Here is a 25,158-nt window from a genome sequence, read left to right as displayed (position 1 = left end):
CGGAACAACGAGGTGTCCAGTGAAGCTTTAAAAAACTGGTACCTTTAGAAGTCATTTAACGTTAGAAACTTTTATCGCGATAGCATTTAGTTTGTCGTCTCGTAAAATAGTTCTGGCTTCTCTGTCAAGAAATTACATGATTAGTCTGGACATGTCACCTGTTGTTGTGTTCTCATTCCAACCTGCCCACGACATTTCACTAGCACATCGTGGCAGGTGGACAAATAATGATTGGCCCGAAAGGTCACGTGAGCTTGCGACGTCCTCACAACCTGGCCACCATGGCGCATGGCGACCAATATGATGGATTGTGAGCAGCCTGCCGCGGGTGGTATGCGGAAGAGAAGTTAGTTCACATAAATTCAATGAAATTGTGAAATTCTCACCGTGACGCATTGCATGAGCCTTACGGGTTCTCGGGAAAGGCAACCTGAGCGTCTCCAGCCCTACACGTTGATCTGTTTGAAGCAGTCACCTGCCGTCCAGTGGCGCATCGAATAAAGCCTGCACCACTGCTCCAGTAGTGGTATGAGGACTTCCTACGTTCTATGAATGCGATTTAGATGGTTGTGACGTCACCTCAACAGTAGACTGATTATAAGGCACCGCCAAATTTGAAAATCTGAGGACCCTAACTATTTGGAAGTAGGAACACCCTAAAAAATGGGTTAACGGACAACTCCGGGTTTTTTAATGCGAAAGCATTTATAGGCGATGTCGGTGGGGTCATGTGACCAAAACGCGTCCGCACAACGTGTCCGCAGCAGTCGCGACGTTCTCAGAAGAGGTAGCATCAAACAAGTAGCTGTAATCGAAAGAGGATGATGTGAGGATGCTGCGCAAAAAATGTCAATAGGATAATTAGCTAATTAACTAGGGCAAAAAAAATGGGTAGAAAAAGTCAAAAGGGCGCGGTTGTCGATAAAGTGAGAGGATGGGAAAACAGCCGTAGACGGCAAAATAGTGGGAAATTAGGGAAATGAGTGAAAATAAAGTTTAGAATGAATTGGAATGTATTTCAGGAGTGATAATGAATCGAATAAAAAGCTTCATTGACATAGATTCATTAGTTAAATAACTATCAGCAAAAACCATTGGACGGTTGGATAAGCTGAACGGGGATTTAGTAAGTGGACAGGAATGCACTCACGGCGCCAAATTTGAAAAATCAAAATTGTTGATTGAGACAAAAGTATAACCAGAGTCAATAAATCGATTTTTACTTAATGCGTAAAATAATTACGCTAATTCCGTAGCTAAACGAACAAACAAAAAGAACGGTAAAGATAGGCGACGAATGCCGAGGAAGCGTCAGTGCTTTCGCATTCTTCTAATGCGAGTCGCCGCAGTGATCTCTAATTTTTTGAAAACATTAATACAAATCATGTTTAAAATTTAGTCGAGATATCCCGCAGTGTAACACAAACATATTATTTTGATATGTTACCTCCACAACTGTCCACACACCCTTCCCTCCGGGGAAAAAACTTTTTAAACTACCATGCACGAGTATTTAAAGAGCAAAAATGAAGAAATTGAAACCCAGACTGGGTTTCGACCAAATGATGACGTCACTAGAGAGCATCCTGTGACGTCACGGATACTGTTGCAAAATTTATCGTGTGCGCGTTGATTGCCCGAATTAGCGACTTAGAGATTGACTCAATATTTGTCTCGAATGACGAAAAGCCAGCTCGAAATTCTGAGGAGGAAACGCCAAGGTAATATCAGCAGCTGTGTGTCCAGCGACGTCACACACGCAAGGCTGCCTGCGATATCTCCCCGAGGGAGGCCACAAAATCCGGAAATTTTAAAATTCGTTCGCCCCGCTCCTTAATTCTGCACAAAAGACCTGAAAAATGCGGAGAAAGTACCATAACTGTTTCAATAAATTCATAAGAGGCAGAAAAATGGTCTAGTTGCCTTTTAAATCAGTTGAGAGGAGTTGGTTTACTTAATCCAATATGACAATCCAATGCAACGCATTCAAAAATTCGAGGTGATGAGTCATGCATGCCATACGTTTACAGTGCTGGCTGCAAGAACGCAATAACATTAGACACTTACTGTATAAAGCTTAGCTGGCAACCTTTATGCTATTGGAGTTTGTTCTTTCAGAATGTCGTTAAGAAGATCGCCGAGTGTTTTGGCCCTTTGGCCTATTTTAATAATCGAAGTAAATAACAGGGCACCCTCCCAAAACATGGTTGCATAAATCGCGATAAAAGTTTAATGAATACATGAATACAGATAATGTTTAAAATTACAAACGTATTAACTACAAACGCATTGTTTTTCATATGTATCCTCGATGAATGTCCACAATTTTAACGAAGCCAAATGTCCCTTTGACTCGCATAGATTTTTCATCGAAGTATTGTTTTTTGTGTCAGAGTATGCTTCCTTTTCGAGGCCTCGCCTCCTCTTCGCCACACGCGTGCTCCCCAGGCGGATACACATGGAGGATTCGCCTAGGCAAGCACTCAAGTACAAGTCCACTAGAAAGGTGCAGCTAGGAGAAGCTACACTCTGCATTCTTTGTGATCCACGGATGCGACATCACTCCCTCCAGGCTTGCCTTCCTCCTCGGAGCGAAGGCCATATTTAATCCCTGCCAATGATGAACGCTTTGCCCAGACGAAGACAAGTCCCCTTGTCGAAACGTTGGCTCAAGCAACCTGAGGTTTTCCCCTCCCTTGTTCATTTTGGGATCTTGAAGCTTTCTTGAAGGCGATGTTATTGGTGATCGCAGTGACAAAGGAAAAAAAGTGGTTCCAGTCGTTACTGGAGTGTGAAAAAAATGAATATATGACATCCGATAACACAGACTTTAAACATGAGGTCATTACGTGATGAAATATAGGGCTCATTGTAGTGCTCGTGAAAAGCTGAACATCAGTGCACCAGAGGAAAGAAATAGAGTTGTAAACCAGAAAACACGACTTTCTGTAGTGTTGAAACTGAATGGTAAAAAGAAAGAAAAGTTTATAGCAAAGCAAAAGAAATATCAATATTGTTGTGACAAATTTGGCGTCAAAAAAGGGCATTTGAAATGTTAAAAATACCTTGCCATCCTAATATCGCTCACGAATTTTAACAAGAATTGCAGACAAATTTAGAATGTGTGGTAAAATAACTATATTGATTCAAATTTAATACGTGTCTTTGCTGCTCTGCCAATGCCAAAACTGGTAAAAAATTTTCTTGAAACATGTACCACCTAGAAGCACAATTTGAAACACTTTCTGTTTAACATGTCCATACGTCTGGATTGTAAAGTTGACATTTCGGGGCATGGTCAAAGGTGTCTACCACTCATGTTAATAAGACAGCAAGAGCTGAGTTACAACTATCCAACATTAAAATGATCATTAAACTGTAAGATCAAATAGCCCCAGTTGAAGGACTCATTGTGGTTCTGCAAGTTCCAGTGGTTCTCGCTAAGCTTGTCCCAACAATACATGATCCCAGCACTTCAACAAACCTTGTTAGCAGAAGCACGAAGCTGGCAGTGCACAAAGTGCCATGAAATTGCGGCCGACCATGCTCATGTCGAGGACCTCATTTCAACAGCAACTAACATACACAAATATCTACACAGTAGCAATGGTAGAGAGAGGGTGTGGTAGATGGTCCTTGGCGATCACAAAATGAACAAGGGAGGGGAAAACCTCAGGTTGCTTGAGCCAACGTTTCGACAACGGGACTTGTCTTCGTCTGGGCAAAGCGTTCATCATTGGCAGGGATTAAATAGGGCCTTCGCTCCGAGGAGGAAGGCCCCGGGGGTGGGAAAGGAAAGTGGTGTGAGAGGGGATGTGTGTCAGGAAGGGGAGGGAGGTGAATCTTGATTCGTTAAGCTGCAACAGTGGAAAAACTTATATCGAGGGGTTGTGTAATGAACAAAGGCTTTGAAGGTGCTGCGACCGGGGGTTGGCGCTGGATGGACCTGAAAAACTCAGATAAGAGGATTAGTCAGCGTGGTACAGGGAAATGAGAACAACGCAAACAAAATAGGCTGACCCTGGAAGGAGAAAGAAAAGGGGGGGGGGGCATTTCCAAGGAAGGAAAAGGCGGGGGGGGGGGGGGGGCGGGGGGAATGGCTCGAGTTCAGAGAAAGCCAAAAGGTGGGGGCGGAGGGGGTAACAGGAATGTCATGGTTTCCGAGAACTGGTTTTAGGGGATTAGGAGAAAGAAAGAAAGAAAGAAAAAAAGTGAACAAAGGGAGAGGGTGAGAAGGCCGGAAATGTGGTGGAAGATATGACGTAGGAAGGGTGCAAAGAGCTATAGTATACTCAGAAGTACTTGTATTTGGGCGTGTTGGTTGATAACTTTTCAGGAGGACACAGGGGCGCAACAAAAGACAGGGACATAGAAGCAGACAGGGACAAGTCTTTGTCCCTGTCTACTTCCACGCCCGTGCCTCCCATCCCGCCCCTGTGTCCTCCTGAAAAGATAATATACTTATGCGAGGTTCTAGGAAATGGTCTGAGCACGTGCAAGACATTTGTTAATTTAAAATTATGCTAACCCTGGAATGTACCTGAGGGATTCCAGGTTTCCTCTAGACATGTTAATCCCTGTTGGTTGCAGTGTTTTAAATTTGTGGATTAGGAATGCTTCTCTGTATTTTCTGTCCCAAGTCGATTTGAAGCCTGACTGAAGAATGAACAATTTCAGTTCGTCGAATTTGTGATGCGTTGATTAAAATGGGTCGACGCTGCCTTCTGTTCATTCCGTGTTGTGTCAGCCCGGTGCCCGTTTAATCTGGCACTCATTGTTTGCCCGGTTTCCCCGATATATTGTTTCTGGCAGAAGGAGCACTGGAGCATGTAGATAATATTGGACGATGTGCAGTCAAAACTAGTCTTTATATCGAAACTGAAATCGTTTGCCGTACTTTTAACCGTAGTGTCCCTTTTGTAAATGTTTGCATGTCTTGCATCTAGGTCGAGAGCATGAAGTTACTGTCGGTGGTGGTTTCTTACCGAGCCTAGCATGCACCAGGATGTCCTTCAGGTTTCTGTTGCGTCTGTATGTTACCCTTGGTGCGTCGGGAAATATTTTCTTGAGACGGTCGTTACCAGTTAAAATGGGGTGGTATTTCCGCAGGATATTGTTTATGTTTGGAAGCGCGTTTGAGTATTTCGTTATAAGTGCAGGAGGTCGTTGACTGTTAGCTTTTGTTCGTTTTTTAAGAACTACATCTCGTTTCAAAGTGGTTACTCGTTGGAACGCATTATTGAGGGTTGTCTGTGGATGGTTTCTGGTGATTAGTGTGTTTTTTAGCGAGTGTAGGTGTTTCAGGTAGTCTTCGTCGTCGCTACATATTCTTCTTAGTCTCGTTGCCTGTCCTACGAATATACCTTGTTTGCAGTGTCTTGGATGATGGCTAGTGAAATCTAAGTATTGTTGTCGGTCAGTGGGCTTCCTGTAAAGTGTGGTTTTGAGCTTGCTATTTTCTAAACGGACAGTGGTGTCAAGGAAATTGACTTGCGTTTTCGAGGAGTTGAAGGTGAATTTAATGCTGGAGTGGCATGAATTGAAATTTGTGACGAATGTCTTCAGGGTCTCAGCCCCATGCTCCCATATCATGAAAATGTCGTCTATATAACACAGGTATATAAGTGGTTTTTTTAGAAATGAATTTAGAAGTTTCGATTCTAGTAGCCCCATAAAAATGTTCGCGTAAGTGGGTGCGAAGGGAGTGCCCATGCTTGTTCCAAATACTTGAAGGTATAAGAAGAATCGAATTGAGAGTAGTTGAGTGTTAGTACCAATTCAAGTAGCGTGAGGTACACTTCAGTTTCGTGCGGGTGAGGACTTTGAGTTAGAATTTTGGAGAGTGCGTCGACACCTTCATTTATGGGAATATTTGTGTACAAAGCGGCGACGTCAAGTGTGACAAGTATGCTATCTGCTGGGATAATGGAAGCGTCATTCAGAGACTCTATTATGCGGAGAAAGTGCGGTGTATCCTCGACAAAGGAAGGGAGGTGGGTGGGAATATCTGCAAGATAGTTGTTCAGGAAAATTGATAAGTTCTGTGTGAGCGTGTTATTGTTTGAAACGATAGGTCTGCCGGGGATATCTGCGGTAAACAAGTCTTCTGCGGAAACCTTATGGATTTTGGGAAGTAGGTAAAAGCGTCCTGCCTGTTTGTTTAGCGGATTTAAGAAGTGGTAGTCGGACTGCGTGATTAGTTCCCTTGATAATAAGTTTGCCAGTTTGTTCAGAATCAATTTGCAGAACTCTGAAGTGGGATCTGAATCTAATTACCTATAATGACAAAGGTTGTTGAGTTGCCTAAAAGCTTCTTTTTTGTATTTTTCGGCCGGCAGGATAACTATGCTACCTCCTTTGTCTGCAGGCTTAATGACTATATCGGTTCTAGAAGCTAAGTGGTTCAGAGTAGCCTGTTCCGTTGGGGTGACGTTTCTGCGTTTTCGAGCTTGCTTTGTTTGGTCTATAATTTCTTTCGAGACAGATTTAATGTACAAGTCTAATTCGGGACTCTGCTGCGCTTCCGGCGTCCATGTGCTTTCGGCTTTAAGAGGGATGGGATTAAGGCTGGTTACTTCAGTAGGGTGAGCACGTGTTGACCACGTGTTACAGGAAAGAGCTAGGTTAGTAATCGGGGTGTTCGTTTTTTCGGCAAAGAATCCCTTAATTCGCAATCTTCGCGCAAATTCTGTGATATCTCTGTGAAGTTCATACTCGTTAAAATTATTGTTAGTTGGACAAAATGTAAGGCTATGCTTCAGAATCCGTTTGTCGCTATCACTTAAGGATTTGGAAATATCGACAATGTTGTTGTCAGTGTCCTGCGGCGGAAAAGGCGTATCTTTTGTCTGTATCGAAATTGGCGGGCGGTTGTTAAACTGTCCAGATGTATTCGTATCTAGCGGAAATTTATCTCTAATTAGTTTACGCTGTTGTTTATCGTGCAGCTTTCGTTCCTTTCTGGCTACAAAATCTGCTAGTGTCTGGCTTTCGTCCGAATTTAGTTCTATCTTACTAAGTTGATAATCGAGGGAATTTAACTGCTCTTGACAATGTTCTTTTAAAATAGCTATGAATGAAAGGGATGCGTCCTTTGAAACCTTTTCCCATCGAGCGAGGAGTTCAGGCCTGAGCGCACCGAGGGAGCACCTAACATTAACTCGAAGTCCTTTGGGTATTGTCCTGTGCTGCGAGTAGGATTTGTAAGTGTGTAGGTGGAATTGGTAGTTAGTTTGTTTAGTGGCTAGTTTTCTGGCGACCAGGAAAATTCGTCTTTTGGGTTCGGGGCGATTGGTGCTGCCAGATGTAAGTCATCTGTGCTTGCGCCGAGTGGACCTCTTGACGGGTGTTGTGTGTTTAGCGGACTTCTGTTTGGGGGTGGTATCGGTGTCGAGGTCCGCGTCGGTGACAATCTCGGTGCTACTGTGCGTCACTAATCGCGTAGGTGCCTGTGTGAAGTGGTGGCTTTGTTGTTTAGTGGCTACTTTCGGTGGGATTCCTACGTGCTGTTCCGCTGGTGTGGGATCCACGGTTACCATCTGTGTGCCAGCGTCGCGAGTCTCTGGAGTGAACTGTGTGGAGGTGTCCTGGGTCCTAGCGGGGGCAGGCGGTGTTCGTTCCTGGGTGTTGTCGCTTTTGTGGGTGGTCTGTTGTTGAGTGTTGGCCAGAGTGGGAGAGGGAGCATGAGTGGGCTATAGCGTTCGCTTAAATGTGTTTCTCAGCCGGTACTTTATGTTGTCTGCCATTACTTGGACGCCAAAAAAATTAGGGTGAAGTCCATCTCTGGCCAGGAGTGCCTGAGGGTCATGATGGATGTGAGCGTGGTGGATGATTTCAACGTCTTTTTGGTAATGTTCCATGTCCAGCAAAAAATTGTTGAGCTTAAACGAGTCCTGTGCGTGAGCTGCGAGTTGGCGGAATTGTGGCATGTGTCTGTGGTGCAAGTTGACTACCCTAGGAAGCACGGTTGTCAGGTGCAGTTTCGTGTTTGGTCTGTTGGCATGGACCTCGTGTACCAGTGTATTCATGGCCTCAATGGTCTGTTCCGCACTGCTGTGTTTCAGGTCATTAGTCCCGCAGTGAATGACGAAGTGCGTGATGTTCTGTGGTGCTGCGGCTATCAGTTTCCTTATGTCATTGGTTTTGGCGCCGCTCTGAAACCTAATGTTTGGTGCATGTTCTCCGGGAGGAAAGTGATTGTGGATGTGCTTATATTGACTATCACCTATCAACGCTACACAGTAGCAAGATTTATTACAACGAAAAAAGAAGGTTTTCCTTGCTGCTAACCAATATGAAGTTGCCGATTTTGAGTCTTTGTGACACTTACGGCCAAGTGAAATGTGCCTTGTGAATTACTTCTGCTTATATGCATTGCTTCCAAGGTGAGCTATTATTGAGAAAGTTGGCTTAGAATTGAAGAAAGCATATCGGTTTGAGTAGTTTAAGCACACAAACAAGGAATGAAAACATGGGAAATGACCTGCAACCAATCAATTTATTTCCTGGCTGAAGCACTGCACACAAGAAGAAATGAATTATTAGTATGGCTTCAATGCAAAGCAATACATATGAAATTCAAAAGACAAGCCAGTTATGAAAGTTGTTCACATGCCATCATGTCTATGCTATCATAACCGATACCCTAATCTCTTAAAAGACGTTCAATCTCATATGTAAATGAATGTGTTTTAAAGGGGGGGGGGTATACTCCATTGCCACGCCATCTAGCATGACCTACTGACAGAATTAAGTATTCCCACAGAACACCACTGCAGTACACCAATTGTCTGGAATGTCTTTTCTGCCACCCATGCTTTCTCACACAAAATGTGCATGGATTCAGGCAAGACGGCTTGAGAGAAGTGGTACAAAACAATTAAGGATTCCGTACCTGCTGGCCACCTTTTTGACGTTAATTGTGGAATATATTAGGGGCTTAGGGCACAACTGCTGTTCACTTCGGTGCATAGGGCACACTTTGTCGTGAAGTTTCCATTTTGCCATAATAGTCAAATGAAACTTTGGTCACTGACCATGTCGAACACGTTAATTGACATTTCAGAACCCTAACAGGTTGCTCATTCAAAACGAAGGACCGGTCATGAAAAAGCAGCTCCTTAACTAATCAGGGCAATGACTTTGCATAAGCCTGGTGAAGGTTTCCCTTTGTTCTGGTGGCTGTCTTCAGCATCATCTATATTATAAAGAATTCCAGGTGCAGCCACACTTACAAATTTCTAACAGTGGCAAAGATTTTACATCTTCCCAAGCAGTTTCACGCACCGGTTGTGTATGTTCTGCCACAGCAGCTGTTCGATTCCTGCTGACATCACTGCGATGCTCTTTCAGCCGCCTGGGTATGTTTCTAGCTGTCTCCCCAAATGTAGACCGAATTAATCGTCGCAAGGTAAACGATTCCAGGGAACTTCGAATGAGGCAGAGCATCTTCAACATTTGCAAAATCCCCGCGCAATTTACTAGTTAGCACGTGGGCAATATTCACCTAGTGCGTTTCGAAAACTCCTGCCCTTCGTCTGGAATGTACAGGGTCGTCAACTTACGAACACGCTAGTGCGTGGCTTCACTCTGGAGGGCCACTGCGCACGACACGGCCGCGCATCGAAGCGAAGAGGTAGATGACATGAAGCACCACGTCCAGGTCCAACTTCTCCTGCGCAACTTGGCTGCGATGAGCGGCCGTGCCGGACGCAAAGGCCCTCCAGAGTGGGGCCTCGCACACGCGTGTTAAGGGTGGACGACCTTGTATGTATACATACGGAACCACTGCTCGCCTCAACTGACGAATGCCTCGGGGACTACAAAACCACCGTGTCTGGATCGTATTTATGACCCTGGCCCCACGTTGTAATGAATTCACATTATCAACTTGCATATCATCTGCGCAAATCAGGTTGAATGCTCGAAACGAATGAGCGCACATATGCCTACTCGCCCAACCCATTAATTACGCGAAATGAAAGCGTATTTATGTCGATTAATTATAACAATATTTTCCGGAGAAAGCTGGAGCGTCTTCCAAGGCACTGCACAAGCGCGAGCACCCAAACAACGCAAGCACACAAGAGTCCTTTCACAACGAATCAAGCGATCACAACGCGTCACGCAAAAGCCAAGGTCACTTATACACGGTGAGAATGATGCAAAACGCCTGCATGACCATAGGAAACTTTAACACACCGCCTAAAATCGAAGTGCGACCCCGAAATCACACGTCCAGGCGTTGACAGAGGCCGATCAAACAAGCAAACGATGCAAAAACGGCGGCTCAAATCCCATCCGACAATAATAAACGAAGCCAAGGCAATCCATGGGTGAAAATATCGCTTTAGGTACAGTGTACTAGAAGCCTTTCGGTAGTGGAAAGACCGCGCGGCGCGGCCTACGAGAGAGCTGTTGCCATTTCTGTTAACCGGCGAGCGTGGCGCTGGCGTCTAAAAACCGAGTAGATCGGCGCCGCAGGAGCGCGTGTTGATTGCTGTTAGTTAGGTTGTGCACGTGCGCTGTTTCTGCTTTCTTTACAGCGTTTCTGACATCTTATAGTTTCTTGCATTGCGTCGTACGCTCAAACCGTGGTTCGCATGCAGTCATGGAAAAGAAACCCAAAAGAGCGGACACGCACTGCTACGCGCCTGGTTGTAAAACCGGGTACCCAGGATTTCGTGTGTTGAACGGACGGACGTTGTCGTTGTTTAAAAGCCTCAAAAGACGAAGCCCAACAAAAGCAGTGGGAGAGGAATTTGCACCGCAGCGACAAGCCACTCTCGGAAACGTCGGCGGTGTGCGAAAGGCATTTCGAAGAGCCGTTCATCGTGCGGCATTATGTGCACAAAATCGACGGTAAAGAGGTGAGGATCCCTCGTGGCAAACCTGCGCTGACCGCTGATGCGGTCCCAACCTTGCTGCCTGACTTGCCGGCCTACCTTTCCAAGCAAGTTCAACAAAAACGACGAGAGAGAAAGCGTCCAGCTGCCTGTGCTGTGGCACATGCCAAGAAAATGCGCTTGTCGCGGCGTGACTTTCACGATTACTGTCAACACGACACAAATGTGCAAGAGGAGAGCGTGAGCCCGAATATGAACGAGCCTAGTGAGCCTGCTTCATAGCAGAAAATCGCTGACAAACTCAGCCTTCCGAGCCCGTGGACAAGACTAAATGTGCCCGATTTTCACGGAGTTGTGTGTGCTACAACTACCGTGACCAGAGATCCATTTCTTGTCGCGCACGAGAAGCTTCTGGTGTTTACTGCAGACGACAAGAAACGGGTCTTCGCTCGCCCTTATTTTCATGGCAAAGAAGCGAAAGAAGTTGAAATGAAGTCCATGGTAGAAGCTCGAGAACTTCTTCACCAAACAGCCATTGCCATTGTTTGCAAAGGAGCGATGGACCGACAGCAGTACACCAGCGACTACGCTGAACACCTTACAGACCGGCTGAAGGCTTCTGTGCTCCTCGTACAAGATAGTGTGTTCAGCAAGTCCTCTAGAGGGACTGTTACTCACAAAGGTAAGCAGCTAGATTTCCTTGTCGAGATAAGATAGGTTGCAATGAAAGCATTTTTAATCAGCAAGGAAGATCATTGTAAAAATATTGTACATAATCGAAGCTTATCACCCCGAAATTATACATTTTTGCTGTTTGAGTAATGATGATCATATTTTTGGTTTTAGGTTTCTTTTTTGCTAATGCACCTGTTAATTACACCACCAAAGGTCTGTATTACCACTCATTTACAGAAACTACATTTTAGCAAAGAGCACATAGAGCTAAGATTTTGTATGTAGCATCTTTCACACCCTATGCTTTTAAATTACAGGTACTGCCTGTCTGGCATGTCGCTACCTCAGAAAAAGGCTCCAGGCAAGAAGATTCCGAGTAAAAACGCAGAAACCAGTGAAAAGAAACCTTCGAAATTTGCTGAAGTTTTCCCGGCAACAGACAAAGCGCCTTCTCTCACGTGTGTGCACGCTGCGGCAGCATATTCTAAGAATGCAGGACCAGAACAGTCGCATTACTGAAGAATTTTTCAAAACAAAACTAGAAAGCCTGCCACCTAAGCAAAAGCAAGCAGCCCATCACATTTTTGCAGCAGCCAAGCGTAAGAGGACGAAAGGTATGGTTTAGTCAAAGGAGTGGATGCTTGAATGCATCATTATAAAAATGAAAGGACCAAAGCTGTATGAACATATGCGCAAGCAGCAGATCCTTGTCCTACCATCAAAAGTCACCCTACGCAACTATACTAGGGAATACAGGTCAGGATTTGGATTCAGCAGAAAGGTCTTCAGTGTGCTAAAGGAGAAGACGAGCTCAATGGATCTCTTCAAGAAACACGGAGGACTCTTGGTCGACGAAATGAAACTTTCAGAGAACCTTTCTGTGATACCTGGTGGCCACATTGATGGGTTCGTTGATTTGGGCACTTTTACCCTAGACACTGACAAACATTCAGTGTGTGACCATGGGATGGTAATTGTCTTTGTGCCTTTTGTTGGCAGTTGGACACAAATTATTGCCGTGTTTGCTACACACAGCAATGTGAAAGGAAACCTGCTAGCAAAACTCATGACAGAGACTGTAATCCTTGCTGAGCAAGCAGGCCTAGTTGTTGATTTTATTACCAGCGATGGCGCTGCATGGAACAGGAGGATGTGGGCACTCATGGGTATTCGGGCAACTCCAATTTTCACTAGGAACAAGGTGCAGCATCCAGTGGATCCCAGCCACTCACTCCATTTTGTATCCGACTTCCCTCACCTGATAAATGCCTTAGGAATGGACTCCTGAAGTCGAGCTTCAACACCGCAGCAGGCGAGGTAATAGCAGCTTTCCATTTTGTTCTTTTCCTAAGGACTCGGAGCAAGAAGCATTGAGCCATATGTGTAGTCATGTGCAAACTATTTCTCATGAAAAATATATTTTTTATGTATATTACAGGTGTCACATCGGCCTGTGCGAGAAGCCCTGAAACTCGATGGATCTAATGTTACCCTTCAAGCTATGCCCGGGATCAGAAGCTGCCACGTCAACCCAAATAATTTTGAAAAAATGAGGGTCAATTATGCATTTCAGCTGTTTGGCGACAGTCCTCAATGGCCTCCGCCTTTACAAGACCGAGCTTGAAGCAAGCTGGGGCAGCCTAGACTCAGTGCTCACATTTTTTGGGTAAGTCCTTTTCTCAATTAACTTGTCTAAGCATGAAGGCCATTTTTGGTCGACTGCAATGAAAAAGAATACAGTGCTGTTTAGAGTAAAAACAAATTATTATCTTCAGTATTTCAAATATGTTTTTATCATACATTTGTACTGCAGAATGATTCGAGACTTGATAGAAATTATGACGTCCCGGTTCCCTGCCAAAGCCCTGCGGCCTGGATCTGTTGCTGAGGACCAGTTGCTGTCTTTCCTGGCCTACCTCACAGAGTGGGAGCTTCATGCTGGGGGACAAGGGGGCTTCCTGTCCGCATCTACAGCAGTGGGACTTCGAGTTACTGTGTCCAGTGTTCTATCCATTCTTGATTATTTGTCAAAACATGCTAGCTACAAGTATATAATGACATCTAAGCTGAGTCAAGACCCTGTCGAAAACCTCTTTGGGATTGTAAGACAATCATCGGGGTACAACAGTCATCCCACACAGCAACAGTTCCTAATAACTGTTGGCTGCCTAATCTTCTACGGGCTAGCCAAATCTGTGTCAAATGGGAATGCGGAGCCAGGTGTACTGACCAGATGGAGTAGGCCCTAGTAAGCAGAGCAAGCAGGACCTCATTGAAAGGTTGCTTGAAGATGGCAACCTAACTGGTGCAGAGCAACACATCAAAGACCTCAGTAATGTTGTTCCAGATCATGGCCCATGCGTTGTTGCAAAGAGTGATGCAAGACTAGTTTTTTACATATGTGGATATGTAGCAAGGAAGTTTGTCCTCAAAACAAACTGTGAAGAGTGTCGCACATTGCTTCTAACAAGCAAGGAGAGCATAGAGTTGATGGGTGCTGCTGACTACACAACGCTGAAGGACAAAGGTGGTCTCCTGTACACTCATGGTCGCCTGTTCCGGTTCATCTGTAAACTGGAAGGCCTCTTCACTAGTTGCTTCAGCTTACATGAGCTTCATCATGACAGTGTCATGGACATTGCTAATTTGATAAAGAAAAAGCCGCAAGAGAGCGTTGGATGTGTTAATCATTCCGAGTCGCTGACTGTGCAAATGGTTCCCTTCTATGTGACCACACGTCTACACTTTTTTGTAAGGGCTCTTAATCGCGCAGGTGACAGAAACGGGAAACCGCTAGCTACCTAAAGCTAAGCCGCTGCACATGAGCGTGTTTGCTTGTTTTTCAGGGAACCTTATTTCGTTACTTTGCGCTTTCGTGTGAACAGTTTTCAAACACCAGCTTTCAACAAATCATACTGTGATCATATTGCACTTGTCTTGAACCAGTAGTTTTAAATAAACGTTTGGTGTGCAAAAGTGGTTTTTCTTCAATTCTGGCTTTATCTTCTTCAGTACTAAATAAAATGATAGCTTCGTCCTGCGTGTTAAGAATAAGACAAAATCACAACAACAGAGGAGAGGTCGGCGACCCCAGGGACCGGATACTACAAAAGGAAAAACGCGCAGAACACCTGGCATTGACCTTAGATCAGTAACATTTATTAGCTGCAATGAAATTTGGAGCAATTCTGATGTTTTCACTCTATTACTGGTGACGCAGTCTGCTAGTGTCGCAGAGGCGAGCGCCTGTGATAAGAGAACTGGAGTGCGAAGTGCCCAGAACGTGCTGCTTGCCTCTCGCAGGAGCTGCTCGTACTAACCCGCAAGTAAAATGACGCAGATGTCACCGTTCAGAGCAAAATCTGACTGGTTACTGAACTAAACGCGAAGCTTCACGCATTTCGCGCCTTGCGCCGTCTGCTCAGCTGATATAATCTGACGAAAACTTGGCCTTGCTGAAGTCATATTACTTCGATTAATTCGCTCATAAGCAAATAAGAACATTTGCATCGGGAGTACTACGCATACATGCGGCAATAATAAAAGAAAACTTCCGTTCTTGCTGCTGCCTGGCTGCTGTCGGTCTCTGAATGGCGCTCGGTTAGGCGCCGCTAGCGCCACCTAGTAGAGTTAACCTGAAGTGCCTCACGCGCTGACCGCCGCTCTTTCCACTTTCCACTACCCAAAGTATTCTTTTCGTTATTACGACCGGGCAGGGGTGCCAAATTGGGCTATTAATAGCCAAATTGGGCTACTTTTTATCCGAGTTGGCGTCAGAAATTTCGTTTTGGCTATGTGGCTACTTTTGGGCTACATCTTTTTCATTCGTGAAAAAAAACAAGTTGAAGCAGTTATAATGTGTTCTGTTACAATTACACAGAGGCAGAAATAAAAGGCATGTTGGAATCAAAATGCAGGCTATAGCAGGTTAAAGAAATTGAGCGCGTCTGCTACAAAATGACAGTTTGAAAACGCTGTGTTCGAGAAAACTTATGTGCGTCAGGCAGTCAAGGATCACGGCCTTTCGATTTCTTTTATAAAGAGTGGACGCTACGTGAAAGTTGCCCCCAGGAAACACTTCACGGCCTATGGGCAACCTGCGCTGGAGTTTTCTCCCGTACCAGTAGCGCCGCCTAGCCGTCGGCTCCTCAAGCGCTCGGTAGGACAAAGATGGCCAACGCTGCTGAGACGTCCTAGGGCCGGCAAAAAAAACGCCGAAACTGAAGGTATTGCTGCGTATACAAATGCCACACAGAAGAAGGGTACGAAAAAGGAGTCACATTTTACGCGTTCCTGTCGAAGCCTTACGAAAAAGAGCGCCGGGAGAGATGGATCCAAGCAGTGCGGCGAGTACGGTGGGTGAGCACGCTCTCGCGCGTTCATGTGTTGTTTTTAATTTTTCAAATGAGGTACGGCCGCTATACTGTTGCGTACATTACATAACGCACTATTCATTCACACTACAGCCCAGACGGCGCACCATGGCAGCCGACATCCAATACCAGAATCTGTAGCAAGCACTTCATCGGCAATACGAAGAGTAATATTATGCACCACCCGGCTTACGTGCCAACAATTTTTCCCGCGGATTACCACCGGGAGACTCACTGTGATTCATCGATGCCAGTTGAAAGGTACAACAGGTAAGTTTACTGACAGGAAAAGTTAATCTGCTGACGTAGGGCTGAAAGTTTTCTGACGCGATACATATCAGATCGTAATCGTCGCAGCAGCACTGATAGGACTTTCGTTCTTGAGTTACGCATGCTCATACTTGGTTTTGTTTTGTTTTTTTTACTTGCGTGCTAATGCCTAGCCTTTGTTTGGGTTTCTTTAATTTCGCCGCTTTCAAAGGCGTTATGCTGAACACTATATTTCAGTGGAACGTATTTCTTATACATCGCTTTATGACATTTACGAAATCGATGCCCCGTTCTTAGCGTTTCGCGAAGTTCTTCGGATGAATCTGTGATTGCAGCACTGGGAAACGGGTTGCGAAGGAAGGATTTAGGTGCATTAAGGTCGGTATGTCTTGACCGCGCAGAGGTAGACCGCGGCACTGGTTGTATATTGACAAAAATTTTAAAGACATACCGAAGCAGGCACTGAAGTAAATCTATCAGAATAGAAATGTTCCTAGCTTTTAAACGATAAACAGCGTTTGAGCGTTCTGACTTTTCTTGGTAGCACTGATTCGTGTAAATAATAAAGGGGTCATGACTATGTGATCCTTTATTTTCACAGATGGAGAGTGCGCTCTCAGAAGAGTGTATCTTCAGATGATGACCAAAGTATGAATCTCAATGAAGAAAAAAACACAGAACCACCTGCAGAGGCTGAAAATAAACAGGTGTGTCCAAAATGCATGGCTGTGTTTGCATTTTTTTTTCAAAGGTGTACAATATAGATGTTTGCTTGTCATTTTTCAGGTTGAGTGGGATCCCTGCACATCTGACTTCTTAGAGCCAGTGCCAAATTCAGAAACAGTGGGCAGCAATGTAATTGCCTAATCTCGTAGTTCCTTTAAACCAATGTATGGCTCTGTGTGGAAGTTCTTGTTTTTATCTAAAATACACATCATTGTCTGCTTTCCATACAGAATGTTGAAAGAGATCCCGACACATCTGTCTTTTCTGAGCCAGTGCAAAATCTAGAAACTGCGGACACCAATGTAAGATACGAATTGCTTAATCCCGTAGTAACGTTCAGATGGATGAAAAAATTGTATGCCACTGTACACTGATATCAGTTTTGTAACCCTGTGGCTGTGTTTTGCAGCGAGCAGTAAGTGATGCACTGGAGCAGTTCGAGCCATTGGACCTCTCTGTAAAAAAGGAAACAAGTGAGCAGAAAAAAGGCACCACAAACAAAATGGCAGGAGGAGTGACAATGGATGCGGCCCCCTTACCACAACCAAGCTCAACACTGGTCAATCGAGCAGTGGGACCTAATTCAAGATCTTGTTTCTTCGGTGGTTATGAGACTCTGTCATTAACCCCTGGGGCCATAAGGGATCTTTGTGGCGTTGAAGAAAATGTTTTCGCTTTGATGCTTAGCTTGCTACCCCAAGTAAGAGAAAAAGGGAGTGACTTAAGTCTACCAAATAAGCTTATAATTTTTTTCCTGAAGTTTAAACACGGGCTGCCATTTAGTGTCATTGCTGTGATGTTCGGCATTGACGAGACAACAGCGTCACGAACATTTCACGCAGTACTAGGAACACTGGTTCATGTGACAAAAAAATGGATATTCAAGCCAGAACTTTATGTAATACGTGAAACTATGCCAGAATGTTTTAAAGCAAATTACCCGCAATGCACTGTTGTCATTTAGTGTACAGAAATTCGTACAGAAACGCCAACAGAAGTAAGGCAGCAACATGTGTTGTTCTCTACTTACAAGAACAACTTCACCCTCAAATTCTTAGTAGCAATTGCCCCATCCGGGTTGGTAATTTTAAGGTTCAAATCATATGGAGGGCGCTGTTCAGACACTGAAATCGCTCTAGACAGTGGTTTTCTGGATTTAATTGGGGAACAAGATACCATTTTGGCTGACAAGGGTTTTCCCGAAATCAGGGCAGATGTAACTGTGAAAAGTGGCGTGCTAATCATGCCGCCATTGTCAGTAAAAGACCATCCTTTTTCACAGCATGAGCTAAAAGAAAATTACAACATTGCACAAGTTAGGGTGCACGTAGAGCGTGTAATACAAAGGATCAAAACACATGGAATTTTGCGGAACCGCATTCCTGTCTCTCATATTCCAGCGATGTCCGAAATTTTTCATATGTGCTGTCTGCTGGCTAATCTTCAAAGCCCCGCTATTCAAAAAAATGAAAATTAAACAGATTTGTCAGGATATTGAACCTTTGAGCTGAGCGATTTTATATGGACACATAATGCACCATAGGTGCACACAATTTATGAAGAATGTAAATTTAGAAGGCTTGAGAGTATTTAAACCTCCTGATCATTTTTTACGTGCATTAGCAGTTCACACTGCATGTCCTTGCATTTACCTCTCAAAATATGATTGGCTAACATAGCTTGGCTTGCATATATTAATAATCCTATTTGTAAATGAATGCCTTAGTGTCAATGTTTCTGACACAATTTTACTTTACAGAGGCATTCTTAGCAAGGCAGTAAATAGCCCATTGTTTGGGTTTCTGCTAGGGCAGGCACAATGAGGAGGTGCACGTGGTCGAGTATGCAGGCTGCCACGAAAAGCACCTAGTGCCCTAGTATTGCCTGGATCCTACTGGAAGCCTAAGATAGTTATTACAGTATCCACCGGAAATGTGTTCAGCAAATCTCGCTTGAAACCAGTCACTGCATGATCTCTTTAATGAAAAAAGAAAAGTAAAATTCTTCCAGCCGAGGAATTTTCTCCGACAAGAAGATTTCATCCCTTTCCACAATGACTGTGACATTTGTTTTTCGCTGTATACAAAAAAAAGCATTCCGTGGTGTTGGTGACATACATTGCTACTTGTACCTGGCAGTAGTAGGGATGATTTTGGCACAATTTCAGGCAGCCATCGTCATACACCAAATAGGTAACAAAGCTTGTGCAGCTCTCGTGATCAATGAGGTCTTCTTTTTTCCTTGAGTACGGGCACTTGATTTCCAGTAAGATGGTCCCGTCACTTGATTCAAAGAGCCCATCACGACTTGCACAGAGCTGTTGCGGGTGAACAACCAGTCCGACTTGCACAGTACATTACATGGTTATATGTCATAGCATGTACACAATAGAGCTTTTCTTGTATGCATGCGGCAACAAATACTATCTCAATATAGTAATGAATTGGCTAAATACAGTTGAAAGCTAGAACAGAGGCATGGAAGTCGTATCAACAACAATGCAGTTTAGTTTGATGAAGTCATTTTTTGAAGAAGCATGCCAAGAAGCACACAGAAAGCAGCTCTTTTGCATAAAAAAAGCAATAACCCGTGAAAGTTAGCACAAGTCTGTTAATTTGTGTAGTTGTTCTTAGTGTTTAGCAGTACTGATGTGATTGGTGCCTTCATGAATAGAGATGTACATCAGCTATTTGCTTTTGTATTGTGCTTTGTAGTTCCTGTAAACACAGAATTGTTGTTTGATTGCTGTTTTATACATATGAAAATTTAAGAAAGCTATTTTCCCACAGTAAAAAACATGAGCAGAATAAAAAAAAGTGATAAAATACCTGTGTTACTTGTACATAGTGCTTTCTTTCAAATTGTCTTCTTGCCTGTGGCTCAGTCTCGGTGCCCGGAGAAAAGGAAAGGGGAAGCTGTGCATAGGCCTTGTCACTGCTTAGGATTATGCATGTATTTGAGCAGAGACAACAATATCAACAGGTATGTTTACCAATAATAAATAAATCCATGCAAGAGCACAGCAAACTACACTACTTCTATTTCAAAAAGTTAGTTTAGGCATGTTCAGTGGTTTAGAAAAATAGATGCCCGCCATACACAACAGCTGGCACATGGGTCATCTTTGGGTGCCGCAACTGCTTAGCCAGTGAGTCGAAACCACGTCGTCTGGTAAGGACTCGATGTGCAGTAGAGCTCAAAATTCTCAATGCACGCTCTGTGTGCCACCTGTGATTCCAAGCAAAGCAAGCATTCAGAGCATTATCGTAAACTGAACATTTCCGAACAGTGAGTGCAAGAATGACATGCCACTGCTGCAGTTGACATCAATATGGTGTCACTCCTCAAATCAATTCCACTGGTCCTACATTTGCTCATGGATAAGAGCATAGTTGGAGAATGCCAAACCAAGACCAAGTATACCCAATAATTAAGAACCATTACAGTTAGCATATTTGAAGGCTTCCACAGTTGTTTTGGAGAGCGTCATGCTGTCATAATTTTATCATACACTTCTTAGGTGGGAAGACATGTTCATGGAAATATGTCATTGATAAATGACCCGTAAAGCCGCCCTGCTGGTATCTTGCCTTAGCAAGCTCAGCATGCACTCTCACACCAAATTTTAAAGGTGAAAGCATTACTGGCCCCGACGGACGACATTACAGTTGCATGCATGAATTGCATGCATGCATGCATTACAAGGCATGCATGAAATACATAAAGCATATGATGAGGGTAAGAATAAAAACAATAGAAGCTCTGCCACCAACCGGCACATTTTGCCTGCATTACAGTCTGTGCTGCTAAAACTGCAGCCTCGGACTGTGTGCAAGCCACTCTTGACTTAAAGAAGAGCTGCTCCTGAGTGCCTCCAGCAGCAACCAACTGTGACATGCTTTTCGAGGTGTACACTGGCAGCTGCTTTTGCAAATCAAGAATTTTTTTCTATTTTGCTTTATATCAATATTTAGTGCTGCTTGGGATATCAGGTCCTAAAGGACTTCCTGCAATTCACGCTCAGTATTGCCAACCTGCTGAATGCGCAGGGCAGCATGCATGCTGCTGTTGATGTCTGGGAAGTGCGAAAGGACATATGATGGTGACTCTTCCTTCGGAGCCTTGGCTCCTACATATATAGGCTTGTACTCTGAAAAAAAAATAAGTAGAACACATACAACCAACATCAGATTCACAAAAATGTGAGGTTTTTATTGTAAGTATAGCTGGGTACCCTGCAAAAAAAATGTGTATATACACCGAGCATTATTTCACAATTAAATATTATTACATGATGGTAATACAACCGTGAAAAAGAAACAAGCTGGTTTAGGATGCTGGGCTGATTTTCAATTTTAAAAAAAACGAACTCAGTGGCTATGATCTCAACGAGTCGGTTTGGCGGTTCATGAAAGGTCTTTAGAGGTGGAGCGAAGAAAGCACATGAAAATCAGCAATGCAAAGCAGATGCTAGTGGCTGGAACGATTCAATAACAAGTTTAAAACCAATGAAGCTGTGTGTAGGGCAGCTTTCAGCATAAATAAAGAATAGGTAGCGGCAACATAAAATGCTGCAGTCATTTTATGCCTTTCATTTATTTTACTTACCTCCAAAGATATCCTCGATGGACTCTTTTTTCGAGGTGTCCGGTTTAGAAGCAGGGCGGCCCCAAACCTGCAGCTCGTCAGTTGACGACGGTTTGTCACCGTCGTTCACGTAAAGCATCACAGCCACAGCATGTTTGCACGTGCCAACAGCCCCTGCTTTGCACGTGCACGATGCGCCGTGGATCTCGCGCCCTGCAGTCAGCTTAAAAAATAGAGGCCACAAATATCATGAGCGCCGGCCGTACACACTAAACTGCGGAGCGGTGCACATCGATCGAAACGCAAGGACACGACATTAGCGGCGTAAATATAGTTCAAGAAAAGCGCGAAACACGTGGCGATGTGCACATGTTTACCATGCTTAACTTGTAGAGTAAATGCGTGAAAATTCACTTACTTGAATGTTTACGTCGTACGAGGCTTTCTTCACTTGCGAATGGCACTTCGCACGCAGATACGCAGATGCTGCAGCAGCTACTCTTGGGCCAAAGCACCCTGGCGTCGTCTGTGAACTACATTCTGGCAAAACAGGGTTCTTTTGAAGAAAAGATAGATGGCTTGACAGATAGGATTAAAAGTCTTGAAAATGAGGTAGCAACGATCAATACTTTAAAAACGGAATTGCAGGACCTGAAGTCGACTGTAACTAAACTGGAAGGCACCATTACATACCTGTTCAATAAAACAGACGACCTGGAAAACAGGAGCCGTAGGAACAACCTACTTATTTTCGGAATAAAAGAAGAGAATGAAGAATCAGAAGCAGAGCTTAGGGAGAAAATAACAAGGGAAATTTTTGACGAGAAGTTAGGAGTGGCAATAAACAGTATAGAAAGGTGCCACAGAATAGGTATGAAATCAACAAAGAATCGCCCTGTCATCATAAAATTGAGTGACTACCGAGAAAAGGCTTCAATAATGAAGGCATGCCCGAAGTTGAAAGGCACAGATTTTTCGGTTAGTGAAGACTTCTCAAAAAGAATTCGTGACGTCAGAAAAAAGTTATGGGAAAGCGCATCTCGGGAAAAGAGCAATGGTGCCAAGGTTAAGCTGGTGTTTGACAAGCGTAGCATCGGCGGTAACATGTTCGGATGGGATAATGCAAGAAACACTCGGTATAAAATCTCGAGGAACCAAAAGTGACACCAACAAGGGAACAGTCTGGTTTTCTAAATTCTTAACATAAACTGTCGCAGCGTCGTAAACAAAGCTGCAGAACTCGAAGGCATGCTGTTCTCACATGACGCGGACGTTCCCATGCTTACCGAGACCTGGCTAAGCAATGAAATATTTGACAGTGAATTTGTACCTAAAGATTATAAGGTTTTTCGTAGTGACCGTGACAGAAGAGGTGGAGGAGTGGCAATTTTAATGAAATCATCATTGCAACTTTTCAGGGTGCCTGATGCTCAAGGCATTGAAGCCATATTTTGAAAAACATACATCAACGGGGTTCGCTTTGTTCTTGGTGTTTTTTACAGGCCTCCCAACTCTTCTGTTGGGGTCTTGGAAAACTTAAGAGCATATTTACAATGCCATGTAAAAAGAGACGATAGACTAATACTGGCTGGTGATTTCAACTTGCCTAATATTGACTGGCACACCTTTTCATCATTCTCTGCCCATAATGCTGATACTGTAATGCTCGACATTGTGTTCACATTTGACCTGCTGAAAGTAGTAAATAATTTTACGAGAATGCAAAGAGCCGCGGGATCAATTCTAGATCTATTTTTTGTCAGTGGTGCCATCCGCAATTTCGTAGCCTGTGAAGTCACAAACGGAATATCCGATCACAAAGCTGTGCTGCTGAGCTTGTCAAATGTGTACCCATATCGTCAAACTAGCGTGCAATTTTTTCCCAATTTTTCGCGTGCGGAAGACGAATCTATTCTGGACATGCTTGATTCATGTTATGAGAATTTTAGGAATAGCACTGATAGTGTGAATGACCTATGGCTTACTTTTAAAATGATCGTCTCCCATTGTATTGCCCGTTTCGTTCCCAAAATTGCAAAAAAGTCTGTGTACCGCAATCCTTGGATTTCTCGGGAGACGTTACGCTTGCAGCGAAGGCTTAAAAGGTTAAAAAAGAAATTAAGCAGGAATTCATCATTAATACCAATTGTGGAAGCAATTTCAGAGGAACTTAAGCAGAAAATAATTTGCGACAAAGAAAAGTATTACGGAACGCTCCTGCCCTCGTTCATTAAAACGTCTCCCGAGAGATTCTGGCGCCAAATCACGCCCAAATCTTCTTCCACGAACGAATTCATAGTAGACGGCAAATGTGTGCGTGATGAGGCTGTTGTTTGTTCTGCGTTCAACAAATTTTTTCAGTCAGTATTCACAGAGGATAATGGATGCCTGCCCAACTTTTCTGCAGCACTCCCTGCCATATCTGATGCTGTAATTTCAGAGACTGGTGTTTGTAACTTGCTTTTGAACCTTGATGTCAAAAAATCAGCAGGTCCCGATAACATACCAAACACTTTTTTGAAGCGCTATGCGGAGTGGTGCGCAAAGTACTTGACAGTAATATTCAACAGATCTTTACATGACGGATCTTTACCGGATGACTGGAGGACAGCCGCGATAAACCTCTGCACAAAACCGGAAAAAAAGCACACATCGAGAATTACCGACCCATATCTCTAACTTCCACATCATGTAAACTTTTAGAACATATAATTCATAAACATATATTAGGTTTCTTGGAACAGCACAAAGTACTTACCGATTTTCAGCATGGTTTCAGGCGTGGGTTTTCCACAAGTACACAGTTAGTTGAAACTGTGCATGACTGCTCAGTCGATTAACCAGGGAAAACAAACAGACGCCATTTCATGGATTTCCGTAAAGCATTCGATAAGGTGTCACATAACAAACTAATTCATAAATTAAGTTATTACATTAAAAACGACAGGATACTTGCATGGATTAAAGCTTATCTCTCGAACAGATGTCATTTCGTCACTCTGAACAATATTTCTTCTAGCAGTGTCCGGGTTATGTCTGGCGTCCCCCAGGGATCTGTTTTGGGACCACTCTTATTTCTTTTGTTTATTAATGACATTGTGGCAGATCTTTCAGTTCGCGTGAGGCTGTACGCGGATGACTGTATCCTGTATCAAATGGTGTCTTCAGTTGACGACCAGGTGCGTCTAAATAATGACCTAGCGAAGGTGGTTGCGTGGTGCAACAAATGGCAGATGTGCACTAATTTTGAAAAAACCGTGTTCATGAAAATTACAAACAAGAAAATGCCTCTTCATTTTGTGTACGGTACTAACAGCATATCATTATTAGAAGTGACAGAGTATAAATATTTGGGCCTATGGATTACTAACAACCTTTCGTGGTCAAAACACATAGACGCTGTAGTAGCAAACTCAATGCGGAAACTATTTTTCTTGAGGCGCTCCCTAAAGTCATCCCCACCTAGTGTTCGTCTATTGGCATACAATTCCCTCATCCGTCCGTTACTAGAATATGCCGTAATCATTTGGGACCCTTTCACGTTAACAAACATTCAGAAATTAGAGCGAATACAGCATAAAGTAGCTAGATTTTTTTTTAACTCATATGGCCGTGCATCTGTAAGTGAGCTCGTGAGGCGAAGTGGGTTACCCCCCGTCACTGAGCGCAATCGTGTTTGTCGA

General features: G+C 43.8%; 1 protein-coding gene and 3 pseudogenes across 1 annotated transcript in view; 3 read left to right on the top strand and 1 right to left on the bottom strand.

The window, feature by feature from the left end:
- The first annotated feature begins 12,135 nt into the window (after positions 1-12,135).
- On the top strand, positions 12,136-12,807 carry LOC149357232 (uncharacterized; annotated as a pseudogene).
- Positions 12,808-13,068: 261 nt separating this feature from the next.
- Positions 13,069-14,849, top strand: LOC149357231 (uncharacterized; annotated as a pseudogene).
- A 2,559-nt stretch (positions 14,850-17,408) lies between these two features.
- Positions 17,409-18,365, top strand: LOC149357230 (uncharacterized; annotated as a pseudogene).
- A 2,518-nt stretch (positions 18,366-20,883) lies between these two features.
- LOC149357229 (uncharacterized) overlaps positions 20,884-25,158 on the bottom strand; it is an 11,277-nt gene continuing 7,002 nt past the window's right edge. Inside the window, exons 3-5 of the mRNA XM_089576540.1 lie at positions 21,894-21,938; positions 21,497-21,698; positions 20,884-21,038 (exon numbers count right to left, since the gene is read on the bottom strand). Of these exons, the coding sequence (XP_089432666.1) occupies positions 20,884-21,038; positions 21,497-21,698; positions 21,894-21,938 (402 nt within the window). The remainder of the gene's footprint in view (positions 21,039-21,496; positions 21,699-21,893; positions 21,939-25,158) is intronic.

The sequence above is a fragment of the Amblyomma mixtum genome, chromosome 3, assembly GCF_055824585.1.
Source record: "Amblyomma mixtum isolate Tamu chromosome 3, ASM5582458v1, whole genome shotgun sequence".
NCBI classification, from domain to species: domain Eukaryota; kingdom Metazoa; phylum Arthropoda; class Arachnida; order Ixodida; family Ixodidae; genus Amblyomma; species Amblyomma mixtum.
This window is presented reverse-complemented; position numbering and strand designations above follow the sequence as displayed.